At 38.0% G+C, this 18466-nt stretch overlaps 1 protein-coding gene across 21 annotated transcripts in view; it reads left to right on the top strand.

Moving 5' to 3' along the window:
- Positions 1-18466, top strand: part of LOC131548764 (protocadherin alpha-C2-like) — a 198948-nt gene that overhangs the window by 90494 nt on the left and 89988 nt on the right. For 2 of the 21 annotated variants that reach the window (XM_058790310.1, XM_058790285.1), the window contains exon 1: positions 294-3710. The exons of 16 other annotated variants lie outside the window; for them this stretch is intronic. In XM_058790310.1, the coding sequence (XP_058646293.1) occupies positions 1263-3710 (2448 nt within the window). In that variant the 5' untranslated portion in view covers positions 294-1262. Of the gene's footprint in view, positions 1-293; positions 3711-8802; positions 11599-15481; positions 18131-18466 lie in introns of those variants that run through there. 3 more of the 21 variants (XM_058790304.1, XM_058790283.1, XM_058790282.1) reach the window with 3 other exon arrangements.

The following is an 18466-nucleotide window of genomic DNA, read 5'->3' as shown; positions in this document are numbered from 1 at the left end:
GTCTCCAAGATGCCTACAAGAAAAGCTACAGTACTGTTAAAAGTTTTGGGCACTTGTGTAAAAATGCTGTAAAATGAGGCTGCTGTCAAAAATAATGTCATAAATTGATTTTATTTATCAATTAACTTCTATTAAATTATTGGTGTGACCATCCTTTGCATTTAAAGCAGCTTTTGCCCATACTTTTCAGGTAGCTTTGCAGGTTGCAGACATTGCCACAGTTCTTCTGGATGTAGTCTCTCGTAGTTTGTTCTGTTTCTTCATGTCATTCCAGAAAGACTGGATGATGATGAGATCAGATCTCTATGTGGAGCACTGGTTGTTGTCAGGCTCCCTGTTCAAAAAAATAAATAAATTAAAATAAAAAATAAATCCCACTGGATTATTACAATTAATGGCAAAATGAATGTTTGGAAATGTAAATTGATATTTACTACTGTCACACTACAGCAAAATAAATAACTGACTTGAAATCATATATAGCTAGAGAAAATACTAGTGTTCTAATAATTTTGGCCACCAGTACTACTTTTAACAATTCAATTTGTGCATATTAACATTAGCAACACTTTGAACATTTCAATGAAAAAAATAAATACAAATAATAATGAATAAAACAAAACAAAACAAAACAAAACAGTATAATACTTACATTACTCTAGATTAATTCAATCTGTTAAATAATTATTTATTAAAAGTTCGTGCCTAATGCAAAAACTAATGTTCATGGACGGAATCTTGTCATAAGCTTTAAGTCTTTAACCAGCTTTAAGGGCTATAAGGTTTTGTCTGTAAAGGCAAATATGTAATATCAGCATGAAATGATTTTTCAAGGACATTATAGCACTTCTGATTTCTGCTACTTCTCAGTGTACAGTAAGATTGATTAACTTACGTTAATAATTTATGGTTAATGAGCATTTGTCTTATAGTTCTTTGAGGATGTTGTATCCTTTAATCAAGACCAAATAATGGAAAGCACAGCATTTCTAGTTCTGGGATTAGCTTTTTATAGCTTTAATTATTGTTGTTTCTCTTTCTTAACTCTAAGGGCCGCTGTTGATTTGTAGAAACGCATTTATGTGATCGCCTGTGGTTGGTGGAGCTGTGCTGATGCTGGTAGGAGATTGTGGAGGGGACGAAAGAGAGTCGATGAAGGGAGACAGTCACTGGCTAATAGCAAACAAAATAGATGTATTTGTGGATATTTTGAATGCGGAGCATCATCTACAGTTTGTAATTTGAATACATAATATATAAAAATGTTTGCGATCAGAACGCGTAGAAGGACTCATTGTTGCAAATCGCGAAAACAGCCACTGGATCGTGTTTTCTTATTGAGAGTCTTATTCATCATGGCTGCTTGCTCGATCTCAAACATAAACGCACAGATTCGTTACTCCGTTCCAGAGGAAATGAAGAAAGGGTCGCTTATCGGGAATATAGCTCATGATCTCGGTCTGGATGCTCAAAGACTGCGCTCGGGTCGGGCTCGTATCGTGTCTGGCGACAGCACTGAGTACGTAGAGCTCAAATCAGACAAAGGGATTTTGGTTGTAAAGGAGAGAATTGACCGAGAGCAGCTTTGCGCTGAAACCACTCCGTGCAGCTTCACTTTTGAAATAATACTTGATAATCCAATGGAACTACATCATGTTACGGTGGAAATACTGGATGTAAACGATCACTCGCCAAGATTTGCTAAGGACGCAATTAATCTTGAAATAAGTGAATCGGCCACACCTGGGGCACGTTTTTTACTGGGAAGCGCAGATGATCCTGATGTGGGTGTGAATGCTCTGCAAAATTATATTATGTCAACCAACGATAATTTTATTCTGAAACAACACGCGCGCCCCGATGGAGTTAAATATGCTGAAATGGTGCTTCAGAAGCCTCTAGACAGAGAGCAGCATCCACGACTGTCTCTCATTCTCACAGCAGTCGACGGAGGAAACCCTCAGAGATCTGGTAATATGAAAATAGAGGTTAATGTACTAGATGCAAATGACAACGCACCAGTATTCAACCAAACAGTTTATAAGGCAACAATAGCGGAAAATGCGCCTAAAGGAACTTACATTACAACTGTTAATGCAAGTGATGCAGACAGTGGAATGTATAGTTTGATTTCATATAGTTTTGCTAATTTGAAAGGAAACATAAATGAAGTGTTTGAAATAGATGAAAAAACAGGTGCTATTACTCTAATTGGGGTGCTCGACTTTGAAAAATCAAAAAAATATGAAATTGTCATCGAGGCCAAAGATCAGGGTGGTTTAGGAAACTCGGCCAAAGTCATAGTTGATTTAATTGATGTAAATGACAATGCACCCCTTATTAGTGTTATGTCATTTTCAAGCTCAGTGAGTGAAGACGCACATGCTGGCACCACTATCGCTATTTTCAGTGTTAAAGATCTAGATGCAGGAGAAAATGGCCACGTTGACTGTTCAGTGGATCGAAGTATTCCATTTAAACTACAGTCTTCACTGCGAAATTATTACACTTTAGTCACTGATGGTGCTTTAGATCGTGAACGTGTGGCAGAATATAATATCACTATCACAGCTACAGATTCAGGATCTCCTGCGCTTTCTAGTCAGAAAACTTTCAATCTGAAAGTATCAGATGTTAATGACAATCCTCCCAGGTTTCAAAAGAGTGTTTACACTACATATGTTACTGAAAACAATCAACCTGGTTTGTCCATATTTACTCTGAGTGCTCAAGATGATGACTGGAACCAGAACGCTCGTATTTCGTATATTCTAGATGAGACTACAGTGGGTGGATCCCCTGTTTCCTCTTTTATATCAGTAAATGCTGACAGTGGAGTGGTTCACGCACTGCGCGGTTTTGACTACGAGCAAATGAAAAGTGTTCGTGTTTGTGTGAAAGCTCAAGATGGAGGCTCTCCACCCCTCAGCACTAATGTGACTTTGGACATTATCATCCAAGATCAGAATGACAACGCTCCTCAGGTTCTGTATCCAGTACAGACTGGTGCTTCTGTGGTGGCTGAGATTGTGCCTCGTGCTGCAGATGTTGGATATCTGGTCACTAAAGTGGTGGCTGTTGATGTGGACTCTGGACAGAATGCCTGGCTCTCCTATAAACTACAGAAAGCTACAGACAGAGCGCTGTTTGAAGTGGGTTTACAGAATGGAGAAATAAGAACTGTGCGACAAGTGACTGATAAAGATGCTGTCAAACAAAAACTGACTGTTGTTGTGGAGGATAACGGACAGCCCTCTCGCTCAGCTGTGGTCTCCATTAACGTGGCTGTGGCTGACAGCTTTCCTGAAGTGCTGTCAGAGTTCACAGACTTTACGCATGAAAAACAGTATGACGAGAATCTGACCTTTTATTTAGTTCTTGCTCTGGCTGCCGTTTCTTTCTTATTTATCACTTGTGTGGTTGTCATAATATCAGTAAAGATCTACAGATGGAGACAATCTCGCTTCTTATATCAGTCCAATATGCCTGTTATTCCGTACTATCCACCGCATTACGCAGACACAGGAGTCACTGGAACTCTGCCGCACGGGTATAATTATGAAGTGTGCATGACGACTGACTCGAGGAAGAGTGACTGTAAGTTTTCTACACTCGGTGGACAGAATGTTTTAGTGGTTGATCCGAGTTTCACAATGCAGCGCGCAATGAAGGAAAAAAACTTCTTAGAAGATCCCGAGTCACCAGAAATGGTAAGATCATTGGTTCTTAAAATTACTGAAGCTAATTAAACTTTTTATTTTATTTTATTTTTGTTAAGAAAGACTGTTAGACCGTATTAAATCTGTAATTCTGTTTAATAAAGTCTAAGCTAACATTAGTTTCTATTACTAAAAATACACTTTTTTTTTTTTTTTTTACAAAATAGGCTACTGTTAATTTCCATATACATTTCAATATATTTTTAACAGTTGAAGTTGCATATTTTAATATAACTTAATTTCAAAGACAAAGATAAAGTAATTAACTTAAAACTGTTATTTTCAATGTTAGTTCATACCTAACGCAATAACTAATGTTAACAAGCCGAACCTTGTCGTAAAGTATTACATAAACATAAAGGACTGTATGGTTCTTGCTGTGACATTACAATTAAATCACACTTATGCCTTTTTTTTTTTTGCTCTTATTTGAATTTCTTTTCCCTAACTTGGAAAAATGACAGATTATTTATATTTGCTTTACTCAGTGTACAATAAGATTAACATTTACAGTTCTGTTGGGATGTTTTATTCTGTTTTATGTTTACTGAAATCAATTCACGGAATTCAATTCCAATTCTGAAACATTCCATAGTTTTAATTATTGTCGTTTCTCATTTTCAACTCTAAGGGCCGCTGTTGATTTGTAGAAACGCATGTATGTGATCGCCTGTGGTTGGTGGAGCTGTGCTGATGCTGGTAGGAGATTGTGGAGGGGACTAAAGAGAGTCGATGAAGGGAGACAGTCGCTGGCTAATAGCAAACAAACTGGATGCATTTGTGGATATTTCAGTTGCTGAACATCTTCTACAGTTTGTTATTTGAATACTTAATTTATATATATAAAAATGTTTGTGATTACAGAATATAGGAGGATTCATTGTTACCAATCGCGAGGACAGCCACTGGATCGTATTTTCTCATGGAGGGTCTTATTCATCATGGCTGCTTGCTCGATCTCAAACATAAACGCACAGATTCGTTACTCCGTTCCAGAGGAAATGAAGAAAGGGTCGCTTATCGGGAATATAGCTCATGATCTTGGTCTGGATGGTCAAAGACTGCGCTCGGGTCGGGCTCGTATCGTGTCTGGCGACAGCACTGAGTACGTAGAGCTGAGATCAGACAAAGGGATTTTGATTGTAAAGGAGAGAATTGACCGAGAGCAGCTTTGCGCTGAAACCACTCCGTGCAGCTTCACATTTGAAATAATACTTGATAATCCAGTGGAACTACATCATGTTACGTGGAAATACTGGATGTAAACGACCACGCGCCAGCATTTCCTAAAGATATAATTAATTTTGAAATAAGTGAATCAGCCACTCCTGGATCTCGTTTTCAACTGGGAAGCGCAGATGATCCTGATGTGGGTTTTAATTGTATTCAAAATTATATAATATCACAGAATGAGAATTTTGTTTTAAAACAGCATGCACGACAAGGTGGGGTCAAATATGCTGAAATGGTCCTCCAAAAGCCTCTAGATAGAGAGCAACATTCACGATTGTCTCTCATTGTCACAGCAATCGATGGAGGAAACCCTCAGAGATCAGGTAACGTAAAAATCGAGGTAAATGTACTAGATGCAAATGACAATGCGCCAGTATTTAACCAGTCAGTTTACAGAGCAACAATTGCAGAAACTTCTCCCATTGGAACTTATATAACTACGGTTAATGCAAGTGATGCAGACAGTGGGACAAATAGTTTGGTCTCGTATAGCTTTACGAACATGAAAGTCATCGGCCATATTTTTACGTTGGATGAACGCACTGGTGTAATAACACTAACTGGGATTCTTGACTACGAAAAAGCAAAGAAATACGAAATTGATATAGAAGCAAAGGACCAAGGCGGCTTGGGAGACTCTGCTAAAGTCATAATTGATTTAATTGATGTAAATGACAATGCACCAACAATCAGTGTTATGTCATTTTTTACCCCAGTGAGTGAGGATGCACCTCCTGGCACCACTATCGCTATTTTCAGTGTCAAGGATGTAGATGCAGGAGACAATGGCCACGTTCTCTGTACACTTGATCGAAATACTCCATTTAAACTACAGTCTTCACTGCGAAATTATTACTCTTTAATCACTGATGGTGCTTTAGATCGTGAACGTGTGGCAGAATATAATATCACTATCACAGCTGCAGATTCAGGATCTCCTGCGCTTTCTAGTCAGAAAACTTTAAATCTGAAAGTATCAGATGTTAATGACAATCCTCCCAGGTTTCAGAAGAGTGTTTACACTACATATGTTACTGAAAACAATCAACCTGGTTTGTCCATATTTACTCTGAGTGCTCAAGATGATGACTGGAACCAGAACGCTCGTATTTCGTATCTTCTAGATGAGACTACAGTGGGTGGATCCCCTGTTTCCTCTTTTATATCAGTAAATGCTGACAGTGGAGTGGTTCACGCACTGCGCGGTTTTGACTACGAGCAAATGAAAAGTGTTCGTGTTTGTGTGAAAGCTCAAGATGGAGGCTCTCCACCCCTCAGCACTAATGTGACTTTGGACATTATCATCCAAGATCAGAATGACAACGCTCCTCAGGTTCTGTATCCAGTACAGACTGGTGCTTCTGTGGTGGCTGAGATTGTGCCTCGTGCTGCAGATGTTGGATATCTGGTCACTAAAGTGGTGGCTGTTGATGTGGACTCTGGACAGAATGCCTGGCTCTCCTATAAACTACAGAAAGCTACAGACAGAGCGCTGTTTGAAGTGGGTTTACAGAATGGAGAAATCAGAACTGTGCGACAAGTGACTGATAAAGATGCGGTCAAACAAAAACTGACTGTTGTTGTGGAGGATAACGGACAGCCCTCTCGCTCAGCTGTGGTCTCCATTAACGTGGCTGTGGCTGACAGCTTTCCTGAAGTGCTGTCAGAGTTCACAGACTTTACGCATGAAAAACAATATGACGACAGCCTGACCTTTTATTTAGTTCTTGCTCTGGCTGCTGTTTCTTTCTTATTTATTACTTGTGTGGTTGTCATAATATCTGTTAAAATATACAGATGGAGACAATCTCGCTTCTTATATCAGTCCAATATGCCTGTTATTCCGTACTATCCGCCGCATTACGCAGACACAGGAGTCACTGGAACTCTGCCGCACGGGTATAATTATGAAGTGTGCATGACGACTGACTCAAGGAAGAGTGACTGTAAGTTTTCTACACTCGGTGGACAGGATATTTTAGTGGTGGACCCGAGTTTTGCTGAGACGATGCAGCGCGCAATGAAGGAAAATAAATTCTTAGAAGATTCCGGCGAATGTCCTGAAATGGTAAGATCACTTGCTATTTAAAAATGAAATAAAAGGTAATATGAGATATACTCTTTGTGATATTGAAATTACATTCAATACAATTTGTTTATTAATATCGGAAACATTTTGCATTACGCCTATATAAAATTAGTATACAATAAGTTGTTTTTTGTTTGTTTGTTTTGTTTTGTTTTGTTTTTTCAGTACACTGTAAAAAAGTGATAATTTGACTTAACTTAAAACAATTGAGGAAACCCGTTGCCTTAAAATTTTTAAGTAAATAATTAAAAAAATAAATAAGAGAAGTGAATTGTCAAGTTCACTTAACTTAAAAAAAAAAAAATATTTACTTAATAATTTTAAGGCAACAGGTTTCCTCAATTTTTTTAAATTAAGTCAACTCATCACTTTTTACAGTGTATCTTAAGTTAATTCTTTACTCATCATGAACTGATTACTGCATTTTTACAGCATTTATTAAATGGTAATATTATTAAATCGCTTTTGTTTGTATTAAGTTTTTCATAAAATTTAGAAACAATTTTACATCTGACAACATTAAACTAGTATAATAAACCATGATTTCCTAAAGCATTAACTAATGTTAAGGAATGCAGCCTTGCCGTAAATTGTTACCTTAAAATCGTGATTCGATATTAAAGCCTGTTTTTTTTTTTTCTGGAAGAGAGGTGATCTGTCGCACTGAATTAATTCACTCTGACATTATGCCTTACTTTAAATGATTTAGAATTTATTTTCACTAACAAAGGAATCATGTTTGTTTTCTTATACTTAAGTAGAGCAATGCACAGTAAGATTAAAATTTACGAGAACGTTGGAGCGTTATTTGATATAGTTGTCAATCAATATATTGTTGAACTTAAAGATCAACATATTGTTAAGTTTCATTACTGCACTGTAAAAGTGATAATTTGACTTAACTTAAAACAATTGAGGAAACCCGTTGCCTTAAAATTTTAAGTAAATAATTAAAAAATAAATAAGAGAAGTGAATTGTCAAGTTCACTTAACTTAAAAAAAAAAAAATATTTACTTAATAATTTTAAGGCAACAGGTTTCCTCAATTTTTAAGTTAAGTCAACTCATCACTTTTTACAGTGTATCTTAAGTTAATTCTTTACTCATCATGAACTGATTACTGCATTTTTACAGCATTTATTAAATGGTAATATTATTAAATCGCTTTTGTTTGTATTAAGTTTTTCATAAAATTTAGAAACAATTTTACATCTGACAACATTAAACTAGTATAATAAACCATGATTTCCTAAAGCATTAACTAATGTTAAGGAATGCAGCCTTGCCGTAAATTGTTACCTTAAAATCGTGATTCGATATTAAAGCCTGTTTTTTTTTTTTTTTCTGGAAGAGAGGTGATCTGTCGCACTGAATTAATTCACTCTGACATTATGCCTTACTTTAAATGATTTAGAATTTATTTTCACTAACAAAGGACTCATGTTTGTTTTCTTATACTTAAGTAGAGCAATGCACAGTAAGATTAAAATTTACGAGAACGTTGGAGCGTTATTTGATATAGTTGTCAATCAATATATTGTTGAACTTAAAGATCAACATATTGTTAAGTTTCATTACTGCACTGTAAAAAGTGATAAGTTGACAACTTAAAAAAATTGAGGAAACCCGTTGCCTTAAAATTTTTAAGTAAATGATAATTTAAAAAAATAAGTTAATTGAATTGTCAAGTTCACTTAACCTTTTTGTTGTTGTTGTTTTTTTAATTATTATGTACTAAATAATTTTAAGACAACGGGTTTCCTCAATTTTTTTAAGTTAAGTCAACTTTAACTTTTTACAGTGTGTTAAGAGCCAATGACTGAATTTAATGCTAGTGTTAATCCATTTCAAAGCTTCTGTTAGTGTTGTTTCTCTTTCTTAACTCTAAGGGCCGCTGTTGATTTGTAGAAACGCATGTATGTGATCGCCTGTGGTTGGTGGAGCTGTGCTGATGCTGGTAGGAGATTGTGGAGGGGACTAAAGAGAGTCGATGAAAGGAGACAGTCACTGGCTAATAGCAAACGATCTGGATTCATTTTTGGATATTTTGAATGCTGAACATTCTCTACAGTTTGTAATTTGAATACTTCATGCATAGATATGTTTGTGATCAAAGCATGTAGAAGGACTCATATTTACCAATCGCGAAGACAGCCACTGGATCGTATTTTCTTATGGAGGGTCTTATTCATCATGGCTGCTTGTTCGATCTCAAACATAAATGCACAGATTCGTTACTCCGTTCCAGAAGAAATGAAGAAAGGGTCGCTGATCGGAAAAATAGCTCATGATCTCGGTCTGGATGCTCAAAGACTGCGCTCGGGTCGGGCTCGTATCGTGTCTGGCGACAGCACTGAGTACGTAGAGCTGAAATCAGACAAAGGGATTTTGGTTGTAAAGGAGAGAATTGACCGAGAGCAGCTTTGCGCTGAAACCACTCCGTGCAGCTTCACTTTTGAAATAATACTTGATAATCCAGTGGAACTACATCATGTTACGGTGGAAATACTGGATGTAAACGATCACGCGCCAACATTTCCTAAAGATGAAATTAACCTTGAAATAAGTGAATCGGCCGCACCTGGAGCTCGTTTCTTACTGGGAAGCGCAGATGATCCTGATGTGGGTGTGAATGCTCTCCAAAATTATATGATGTCAGGTACTGATTATTTTATTCTGAAACAACACGCGCGCCCCGATGGAGTTAAATATGCTGAAATGGTGCTTCAGAAGCCTCTAGACAGAGAGCAGCATCCACGACTGTCTCTCATTCTCACAGCAGTCGACGGAGGAAACCCTCAGAGGTCTGGTAATATGAAAATAGAGGTTAATGTACTAGATGTAAATGACAACGCACCAGTATTCAACCAGTCAGTTTACCGAGCAACAATACCTGAAAATGCGCCTAAAGAAACATATATTACAACTGTTAATGCAAGTGATGCAGATAGTGGAATGTATAGCTTAATTTCATACAGTTTCGCTAATTTAAAAGGTAACATAAATGACATTTTTAAAATCGATGAAATAACTGGTGTTATAACTCTAATTGGTGTACTTGATTATGAAAAAGCAAAAAAATACGAAATTGGAATCGAAGCCAAAGATCAGGGTGGTTTAGGAAACGCAGCCAAAGTCTTAGTTGATTTAATTGATGTAAATGACAATGCGCCAACAATCAGTGTTATGTCTTTTTTTACCCCAGTGAGTGAGGATGCACCTCCTGGCACCACTATCGCTATTTTCAGTGTCAAGGATGTAGATGCAGGAGACAATGGCCACGTTCTCTGTACACTTGATCGAAATATTCCATTTAAACTACAGTCTTCACTGCGAAATTATTACTCTTTAGTCACTGATGCTGCTTTAGATCGTGAACGTGTGGCAGAATATAATATCACTATCACAGCTGCAGATTCAGGATCTCCTGCGCTCTCTATTCAGAAAACTTTCAATCTAAAAGTATCAGATGTTAATGACAATCCTCCCAGGTTTCAAAAGAGTGTTTACACTACATATGTTACTGAAAACAATCAACCTGGTTTGTCCATATTTACTCTGAGTGCTGAAGATGATGACTGGAACCAGAACGCTCGTATTTCGTATCTTCTAGATGAGACTACAGTGGGTGGATCCCCTGTTTCCTCTTTTATATCAGTAAATGCTGACAGTGGAGTGGTTCACGCACTGCGCGGTTTTGACTACGAGCAAATGAAAAGTGTTCGTATTTGTGTGAAAGCGCAAGATGGAGGCTCTCCACCCCTCAGCACTAATGCGACTTTGAACATTATCATCCAAGATCAGAATGACAACGCTCCTCAGGTTCTGTATCCAGTACAGACTGGTGCTTCTGTGGTGGCTGAGATTGTGCCTCGTGCTGCAGATGTTGGATATCTGGTCACTAAAGTGGTGGCTGTTGATGTGGACTCTGGACAGAATGCCTGGCTCTCCTATAAACTACAGAAAGCTACAGACAGAGCGCTGTTTGAAGTGGGTTTACAGAATGGAGAAATCAGAACTGTGCGACAAGTGACTGATAAAGATGCTGTCAAACAAAAACTGACTGTTGTTGTGGAGGATAACGGACAGCCCTCTCGCTCAGCTGTGGTCTCCATTAACGTGGCTGTGGCTGACAGCTTTCCTGAAGTGCTGTCAGAGTTCACAGACTTTTCGCATGAAAAACAGTATGACGAGAACCTGACCTTTTATTTAGTTCTTGCTCTGGCTGCTGTTTCTTTCTTATTTATCACTTGTGTGGTTGTCATAATATCAGTAAAGATCTACAGATGGAGACAGTCTCGCTTCTTATATCAGTCCAATATGCCTGTTATTCCGTACTATCCACCGCATTACGCAGACACAGGAGTCACTGGAACTCTGCCGCACGGGTATAATTATGAAGTGTGCATGACGACTGACTCGAGGAAGAGTGACTGTAAGTTTTCTACACTCGGTGGTCAAAATGTTGTAATGGTGGACCCCAGTTTTGCTGAGACTATGCAGCGCGCAATGAAGGAAAAGAAATGCTTAGAAGAGTCCGGAGAGTGTACTGAAATGGTAAGATCACCTGTTATTTTAAATGAATAAATAAATACATATGAAATAAAATAAGATAATATAAAGTCTTTGTGATATTAAAATTGCATTCGATAAATTTTACTTTGTAATATCGGAAAACCACTAGGCCTGTATAAAATTAGTATACAGTAAGGTTTTGCTCATTAAAGCAAGTTAATTATTTACTCAGCATGAACTAACAATTACATTTTTACAACATTTATTAAATTTGAATATATAATTATGTTATTGTTCAGTATTAAATCACTTTTGTTCATAATAGGTTATTCATAAAATTAAGAAACTATGTTAGTATATGTGATAACATTAAACTGTTACAATAAACGCTATAACATGTTAATAGTTTTTAGTTCATGATGAGTAAAGCATTAACTAATGTCAAATAATTTAGTCTTAACGTCAAGTGTAACCTTAATGTCGTGATTAGATTTAAAGTCTGTTCTGTCTGTAAAAGGGGTGATCTGTCGCACTGCATTAATTGACTATTACATAATACCTTACTTTAAAATGATTTAGAATTTATTTTAACTAACAAAGGAATCATGTTTGTTTTTTTTATATTTAAGAAGTGCAATGTTCAGTTAAATTAAAATTTACGAGTACTTTGGAGTGTTATTTTATATATAGTTGTTCTATATATTGTTAATTTTTGTTACTGTTGAGATCTATTAACTGAATCGAATTATAGTTTTAAGACATTTCAAAGCTTCTGTTAGTGTTGTTTCTCTTTCTTAACTCTAAGGGCCGCTGTTGATTTGTAGAAACGCATGTATGTGATCGCCTGTGGTTGGTGGAGCTGTGCTGATGCTGGTAGGAGATTGTGGAGGGGACTAAAGAGAGTCGATGAAGGGAGACAGTCGCTGGCTAATAGCAAACAAACTATATGTATTTGTGGATATTTTGAATGCTGGACATCTTCTACAGTTTGTTATTTGAATACTTAATTTATATTAAAAAAATGTTTGTGATTACAGTATATAGGACGATTCATTGTTACCAATCGCGAGGACAGCCACTGGATCGCGTTTTCTCATGGAGGGTCTTATTCATCATGGCTGCTTGTTCGATCTCAAACATAAATGCACAGATTCGTTACTCTGTTCCAGAGGAAATGAAGAAAGGGTCGCTTATCGGGAATATAGCTCATGATCTCGGTCTGGATGCTCAAAGACTGCGCTCGGGTCGGGCTCGTATCGTGTCTGGCGACAGCACTGAGTACGTAGAGCTGAAATCAGACAAAGGGATTTTGATTGTAAAGGAGAGAATTGACCGAGAGCAGCTTTGCGCTGAAACCACTCCGTGCAGCTTCACTTTTGAAATAATACTTGATAATCCAATGGAGCTACATCATGTTACGGTGGAAATACTGGATGTAAACGATCACGCGCCAACATTTCATAAAGATGAAATTAATCTTGAAATAAGTGAATCGGCCACACCTGGAGCTATTTTTTTACTGGGAGGCGCAGATGATCCTGATGTAGGTCTTAACGCACTACAAAATTATATGATGTCACCTAATGATTATTTTATTCTGAAACAGCACTCGCGCCCCGATGGAATTAAATATGCCGAAATGGTGCTTCAGAAGCCTCTAGACAGAGAGCAGCATCCACGACTGTCTCTCATTCTCACAGCAGTCGACGGAGGAAACCCTCAGAGATCTGGTAATATGAACATAGAGGTGAATATTTTAGATGTAAATGACAACGCGCCAGTATTCAACCAAACAGTTTACAGGGCAACAGTAGAAGAGAATTCACCTAAAGGAACTTATATTACAACTGTTAATGCTAGTGATGCAGACAGTGGCGCAAATAGTTTGATTTCATACAGCTTTGCTAATTTTAAAGGGAACATGAATGGCATTTTTAAAATCGATGAAAAAACTGGTGCTGTAACACTAAATGGGGTACTTGATTACGAAAAGGCAAAGAAATACGAAATTGATATCGAAGCAAAAGACCAAGGCGGTTTAGGAAACTCTGCAAAAGTCATTGTCGATTTAATTGATGTAAATGATAATGCACCAGTTATCGGTGTTATGTCATTTTCAAGCCCTGTTTCTGAAGACGCAACTGTTGGTACAACTATTGCTATTTTCAGTGTCAAGGATGTAGATGCAGGAGACAATGGTCACGTTCTCTGTACACTTGATCGAAATACTCCATTTAAACTACAGTCTTCACTGCGAAATTATTACACTTTAGTCACTGATGTTGCTTTAGATCGTGAACGTGTGGCAGAATATAATATCACTATCACAGCTGCAGATTCAGGATCTCCTGCGCTTTCTAGTCAGAAAACTTTAAATCTGAAAGTATCAGATGTTAATGACAATCCTCCCAGGTTTCAAAAGAGTGTTTACACTACATATGTTACTGAAAACAATCAACCTGGTTTGTCCATATTTACTCTGAGTGCTCAAGATGATGACTGGAACCAGAACGCTCGTATTTCGTATCTTCTAGATGAGACTACAGTGGGTGGATCCTCTGTTTCCTCTTTATATCAGTAAATGCTGACAGTGGAGTGGTTCACGCACTGCGCGGTTTTGACTACGAGCAAATGAAAAGTGTTCGTGTTTGTGTGAAAGCGCAAGATGGAGGCTCTCCACCCCTCAGCACTAATGTGACTTTGGACATTATCATCCAAGATCAGAATGACAACGCTCCTCAGGTTCTGTATCCAGTACAGACTGGTGCTTCTGTGGTGGCTGAGATTGTGCCTCGTGCTGCAGATGTTGGATATCTGGTCACTAAAGTGGTGGCTGTTGATGTGGACTCTGGACAGAATGCCTGGCTCTCCTATAAACTACAGAAAGCTACAGACAGAGCGCTGTTTGAGGTTGGTTTACAGAATGGAGAAATAAGAACTGTGCGACAAGTGACTGATAAAGATGCGGTCAAACAAAAACTGACTGTTGTTGTGGAGGATAACGGACAGCCCTCTCGCTCAGCTGTGGTCTCCATTAACGTGGCTGTGGCTGACAGCTTTCCTGAAGTGCTGTCAGAGTTCACAGACTTTACGCATGAAAAACAGTATGACGAGAATCTGACCTTTTATTTAGTTCTTGCTCTGGCTGCTGTTTCTTTCTTATTTATCACTTGTGTGGTTGTCATAATATCAGTAAAGATCTACAGATGGAGACAATCTCGCTTCTTATATCAGTCCAATATGCCTGTTATTCCGTACTATCCACCGCATTACGCAGACACAGGAGTCACTGGAACTCTGCCGCACGGGTATAATTACGAAGTGTGCATGACGACTGACTCGAGGAAGAGTGACTGTAAGTTTTCTACACTTGGTGGACGAAATGTCTTAGTAGTGGACCCGAGTTTCACTGAGACGATGCAGCGCGCAATGAAGGAAAAAAACCTCTTAGAAGATGCAGAATCGCCTGAAATGGTAAGACCATCTAAAAGACCATTTTAATATAATATAATATAATACAATATAATACATTTGATTTTTAATGAAATATTTAGGTGATATTAAGCTTACAAGACGTTAATTTTAATTGTTTTGTTGAGGTCTGACGGGAAAACAAAACGTCTGAGGCAAAAACAAAAATGTATTTTTAGTCTTAAAAATAGGGATTATTATTATTTATGTATTTTATTGTTATTTTTATTTATTTATTTATTAGCTTTTATTCGCCTTCGTAGCAATTTGGCAGGATTATTTGGAAAGATCCTGCCTGGATGATTTATGGATTTGGTGTTTTTTTTTTTTTTCCTTTAAGTTGTTATTGAGGTCAGTGCACAGAATTGCTCTTCAGGGTTGAACTATTTTTGAGTATTTACACATGTTGTTCATCTTTATCAACTCTATGGGCCGCTGTTGGTTAACAAAAATATAGGCTAAATGAACACTACTCTTGATTCGTCACTGTCTGTGGTTGGTGGAGCTCTGATGATGCAGAAGAGACTATTGCGACGGAGACCAAAGTGCGTCCATGAAGAAGACAGTTACTGACAAACAGCAGATGAACAAAATTACTGTGTGATCATTTTTGCTATTGAACAACATCCGCTGTGTAATTGGAATGCTTAAAATGGACATAATTATATTAAGTCCAAGGCTTCTTTACCAAAGGCGAATGCAGGCATTGTATCGTTTTTTCTTATGGAGGGTCTTATTCATCATGGCTGCTGGTTCGATCTCAAACATAAATGCACAGATTCGTTACTCTGTTCCAGAGGAAATGAAGAAAGGGTCGCTTATCGGGAATATAGCTCATGATCTCGGTCTGGATGTTCAACGACTGCGCTCGGGTCGGGCTCGTATCGTGTCTGGCGATAGCACTGAGTACGTAGAGCTGAAATCAGACAAAGGGATTTTGATTGTAAAGGAGAGAATTGACCGAGAACAGCTTTGTGCTGAAACCACTCCGTGCAGCTTCACTTTTGAAATAATACTTGATAATCCAGTAGAACTACATCATGTTACTGTGGAAATACTGGATGTAAACGATCACACGCCAACATTTCCTAAAGATGAAATTAATCTTGAAATAAGTGAATCGGCCGCACCTGGAGCTCTTTTTTTACTGGGAAGCGCAGATGATCCTGATGTGGGTGTGAATGCTCTCCAAAATTATATAATGTCAGGTAATGATTATTTTATTCTAAACCAACACTCGAGCCCCGATGGAGTTAAATATGCTGAAATGGTGCTTCAGAAGCCTCTAGACAGAGAGAAGCATCCACGACTGTCTCTCATTCTCACAGCAGTCGACGGAGGAAACCCTCAGAGATCTGGTAATATGAAAATAGAGATTACTTTATTAGATGTAAATGACAACCCGCCAGTATTCAACCAGTCTGTTTACAGAGCAACAATAGCAGAAAATTCACCTAAGGGAACCTATGTTACAACGGTTAATGCTAGTGATGCAGACAGTGGGACAAACAGTTTGATTGCATTTAGTTTTGCTAATTTTAAAGGGAATATAAAGGACAGTTTTAAAATTGATGAAAAAACTGGTGTTGTTACTTTAAATGGTGTACTTGATTATGAAAAATCTAAGAAATACGAATTTGGCATTGAGGCCAAAGACCAGGGTGGTTTAGGAAACTCTGCTAAAGTCATTGTTGATTTAATTGATGTAAATGACAATGCTCCAACAATCAGTGTTATGTCTTTTTTTACCCCAGTGAGTGAGGATGCACCTCCTGGCACCACTATCGCTATTTTCAGTGTCAAGGATGTAGATGCAGGAGACAATGGCCACGTTCTCTGTACACTTGATCGAAATACTCCATTTAAACTACAGTCTTCACTGCGAAATTATTACTCTTTAGTCACTGATGCTGCTTTAGATCGTGAACGTGTGGCAGAATATAATATCACCATCACAGCTGCAGATTCAGGATCTCCTGCGCTTTCTAGTCAGAAAACTTTAAATCTGAAAGTATCAGATGTTAATGACAATCCTCCCAGGTTTCAAAAGAGTGTTTACACTACATATGTTTCTGAAAACAATCAACCTGGTTTGTCCATATTTACTCTGAGTGCTCAAGATGATGACTGGAACCAGAACGCTCGTATTTCGTATCTTCTAGATGAGACTACAGTGGGTGGATCCCCTGTTTCCTCTTTTATATCAGTAAATGCTGACAGTGGAGTGGTTCACGCACTGCGCGGTTTTGACTACGAGCAAATGAAAAGTGTTCGTGTTTGTGTGAAAGCGCAAGATGGAGGCTCTCCACCCCTCAGCACTAATGTGACTTTGGACATTATCATCCAAGATCAGAATGACAACGCTCCTCAGGTTCTGTATCCAGTACAGACTGGTGCTTCTGTGGTGGCTGAGATTGTGCCTCGTGCTGCAGATGTTGGATATCTGGTCACTAAAGTGGTGGCTGTTGATGTGGACTCTGGACAGAATGCCTGGCTCTCCTATAAACTACAGAAAGCTACAGACAGAGCGCTGTTTGAAGTGGGTTTACAGAATGGAGAAATCAGAACTGTGCGACAAGTGACTGATAAAGATGCGGTCAAACAAAAACTGACTGTTGTTGTGGAGGATAACGGACAGCCCTCTCGCTCAGCTGTGGTCTCCATTAACGTGGCTGTGGCTGACAGCTTTCCTGAAGTGCTGTCAGAGTTCACAGACTTTACGCATGAAAAACAGTATGACGAGAATCTGACCTTTTATTTAGTTCTTGCTCTGGCTGCTGTTTCTTTCTTATTTATCACTTGTGTGGTTGTCATAATATCAGTAAAGATCTACAGATGGAGACAATCTCGCTTCTTATATCAGTCCAATATGCCTGTTATTCCGTACTATCCACCGCATTACGCAGACACAGGAGTCACTGGAACTCTGCCGCACGGGTATAATTACGAAGTGTGCATGACGACTGACTCGAGGAAGAGTGACTGTAAGTTTTCTACACTTGGTGGACGAAATGTCTTAGTAGTGGACCCGAGTTTCACTGAGACGATGCAGCGCGCAATGAAGCAAAATAACTTTACAGAAGAAAACAGTCATTCAGAATTGGTAAGACGACACCTTAAATCATATTCTTAAAAATTGCTTGTAGTCTCTGTGTTCCATGACTATGTATTTCGTGGCATTCATCATCATCATCATCATTATTATCATTATTATTATCATTATTATTAGTAGTAGTTTACTTTTGTGGTAATTGTGTGATACCGCAACAACGTTTCAGCACCATTTCCTGGACAGCGCCAAATAGTAATAATTAGTTTTTACCTTTTTTTGGAGTTCAGTAAAATCACAGCTTTATTTATTTATTTATTTATTCATTCATTCATTTATTCTATTATTCATTTATTCATTTTTTATTATTCATTCAGTCATTCGTTTGTT

This window comes from Onychostoma macrolepis, chromosome 10, assembly GCF_012432095.1.
Source record: "Onychostoma macrolepis isolate SWU-2019 chromosome 10, ASM1243209v1, whole genome shotgun sequence".
Classification (NCBI taxonomy): domain Eukaryota; kingdom Metazoa; phylum Chordata; class Actinopteri; order Cypriniformes; family Cyprinidae; genus Onychostoma; species Onychostoma macrolepis.
The sequence above is the reverse complement of the archived record's forward strand: the minus strand, read 5'-3'. Positions and strand labels throughout refer to the sequence as shown.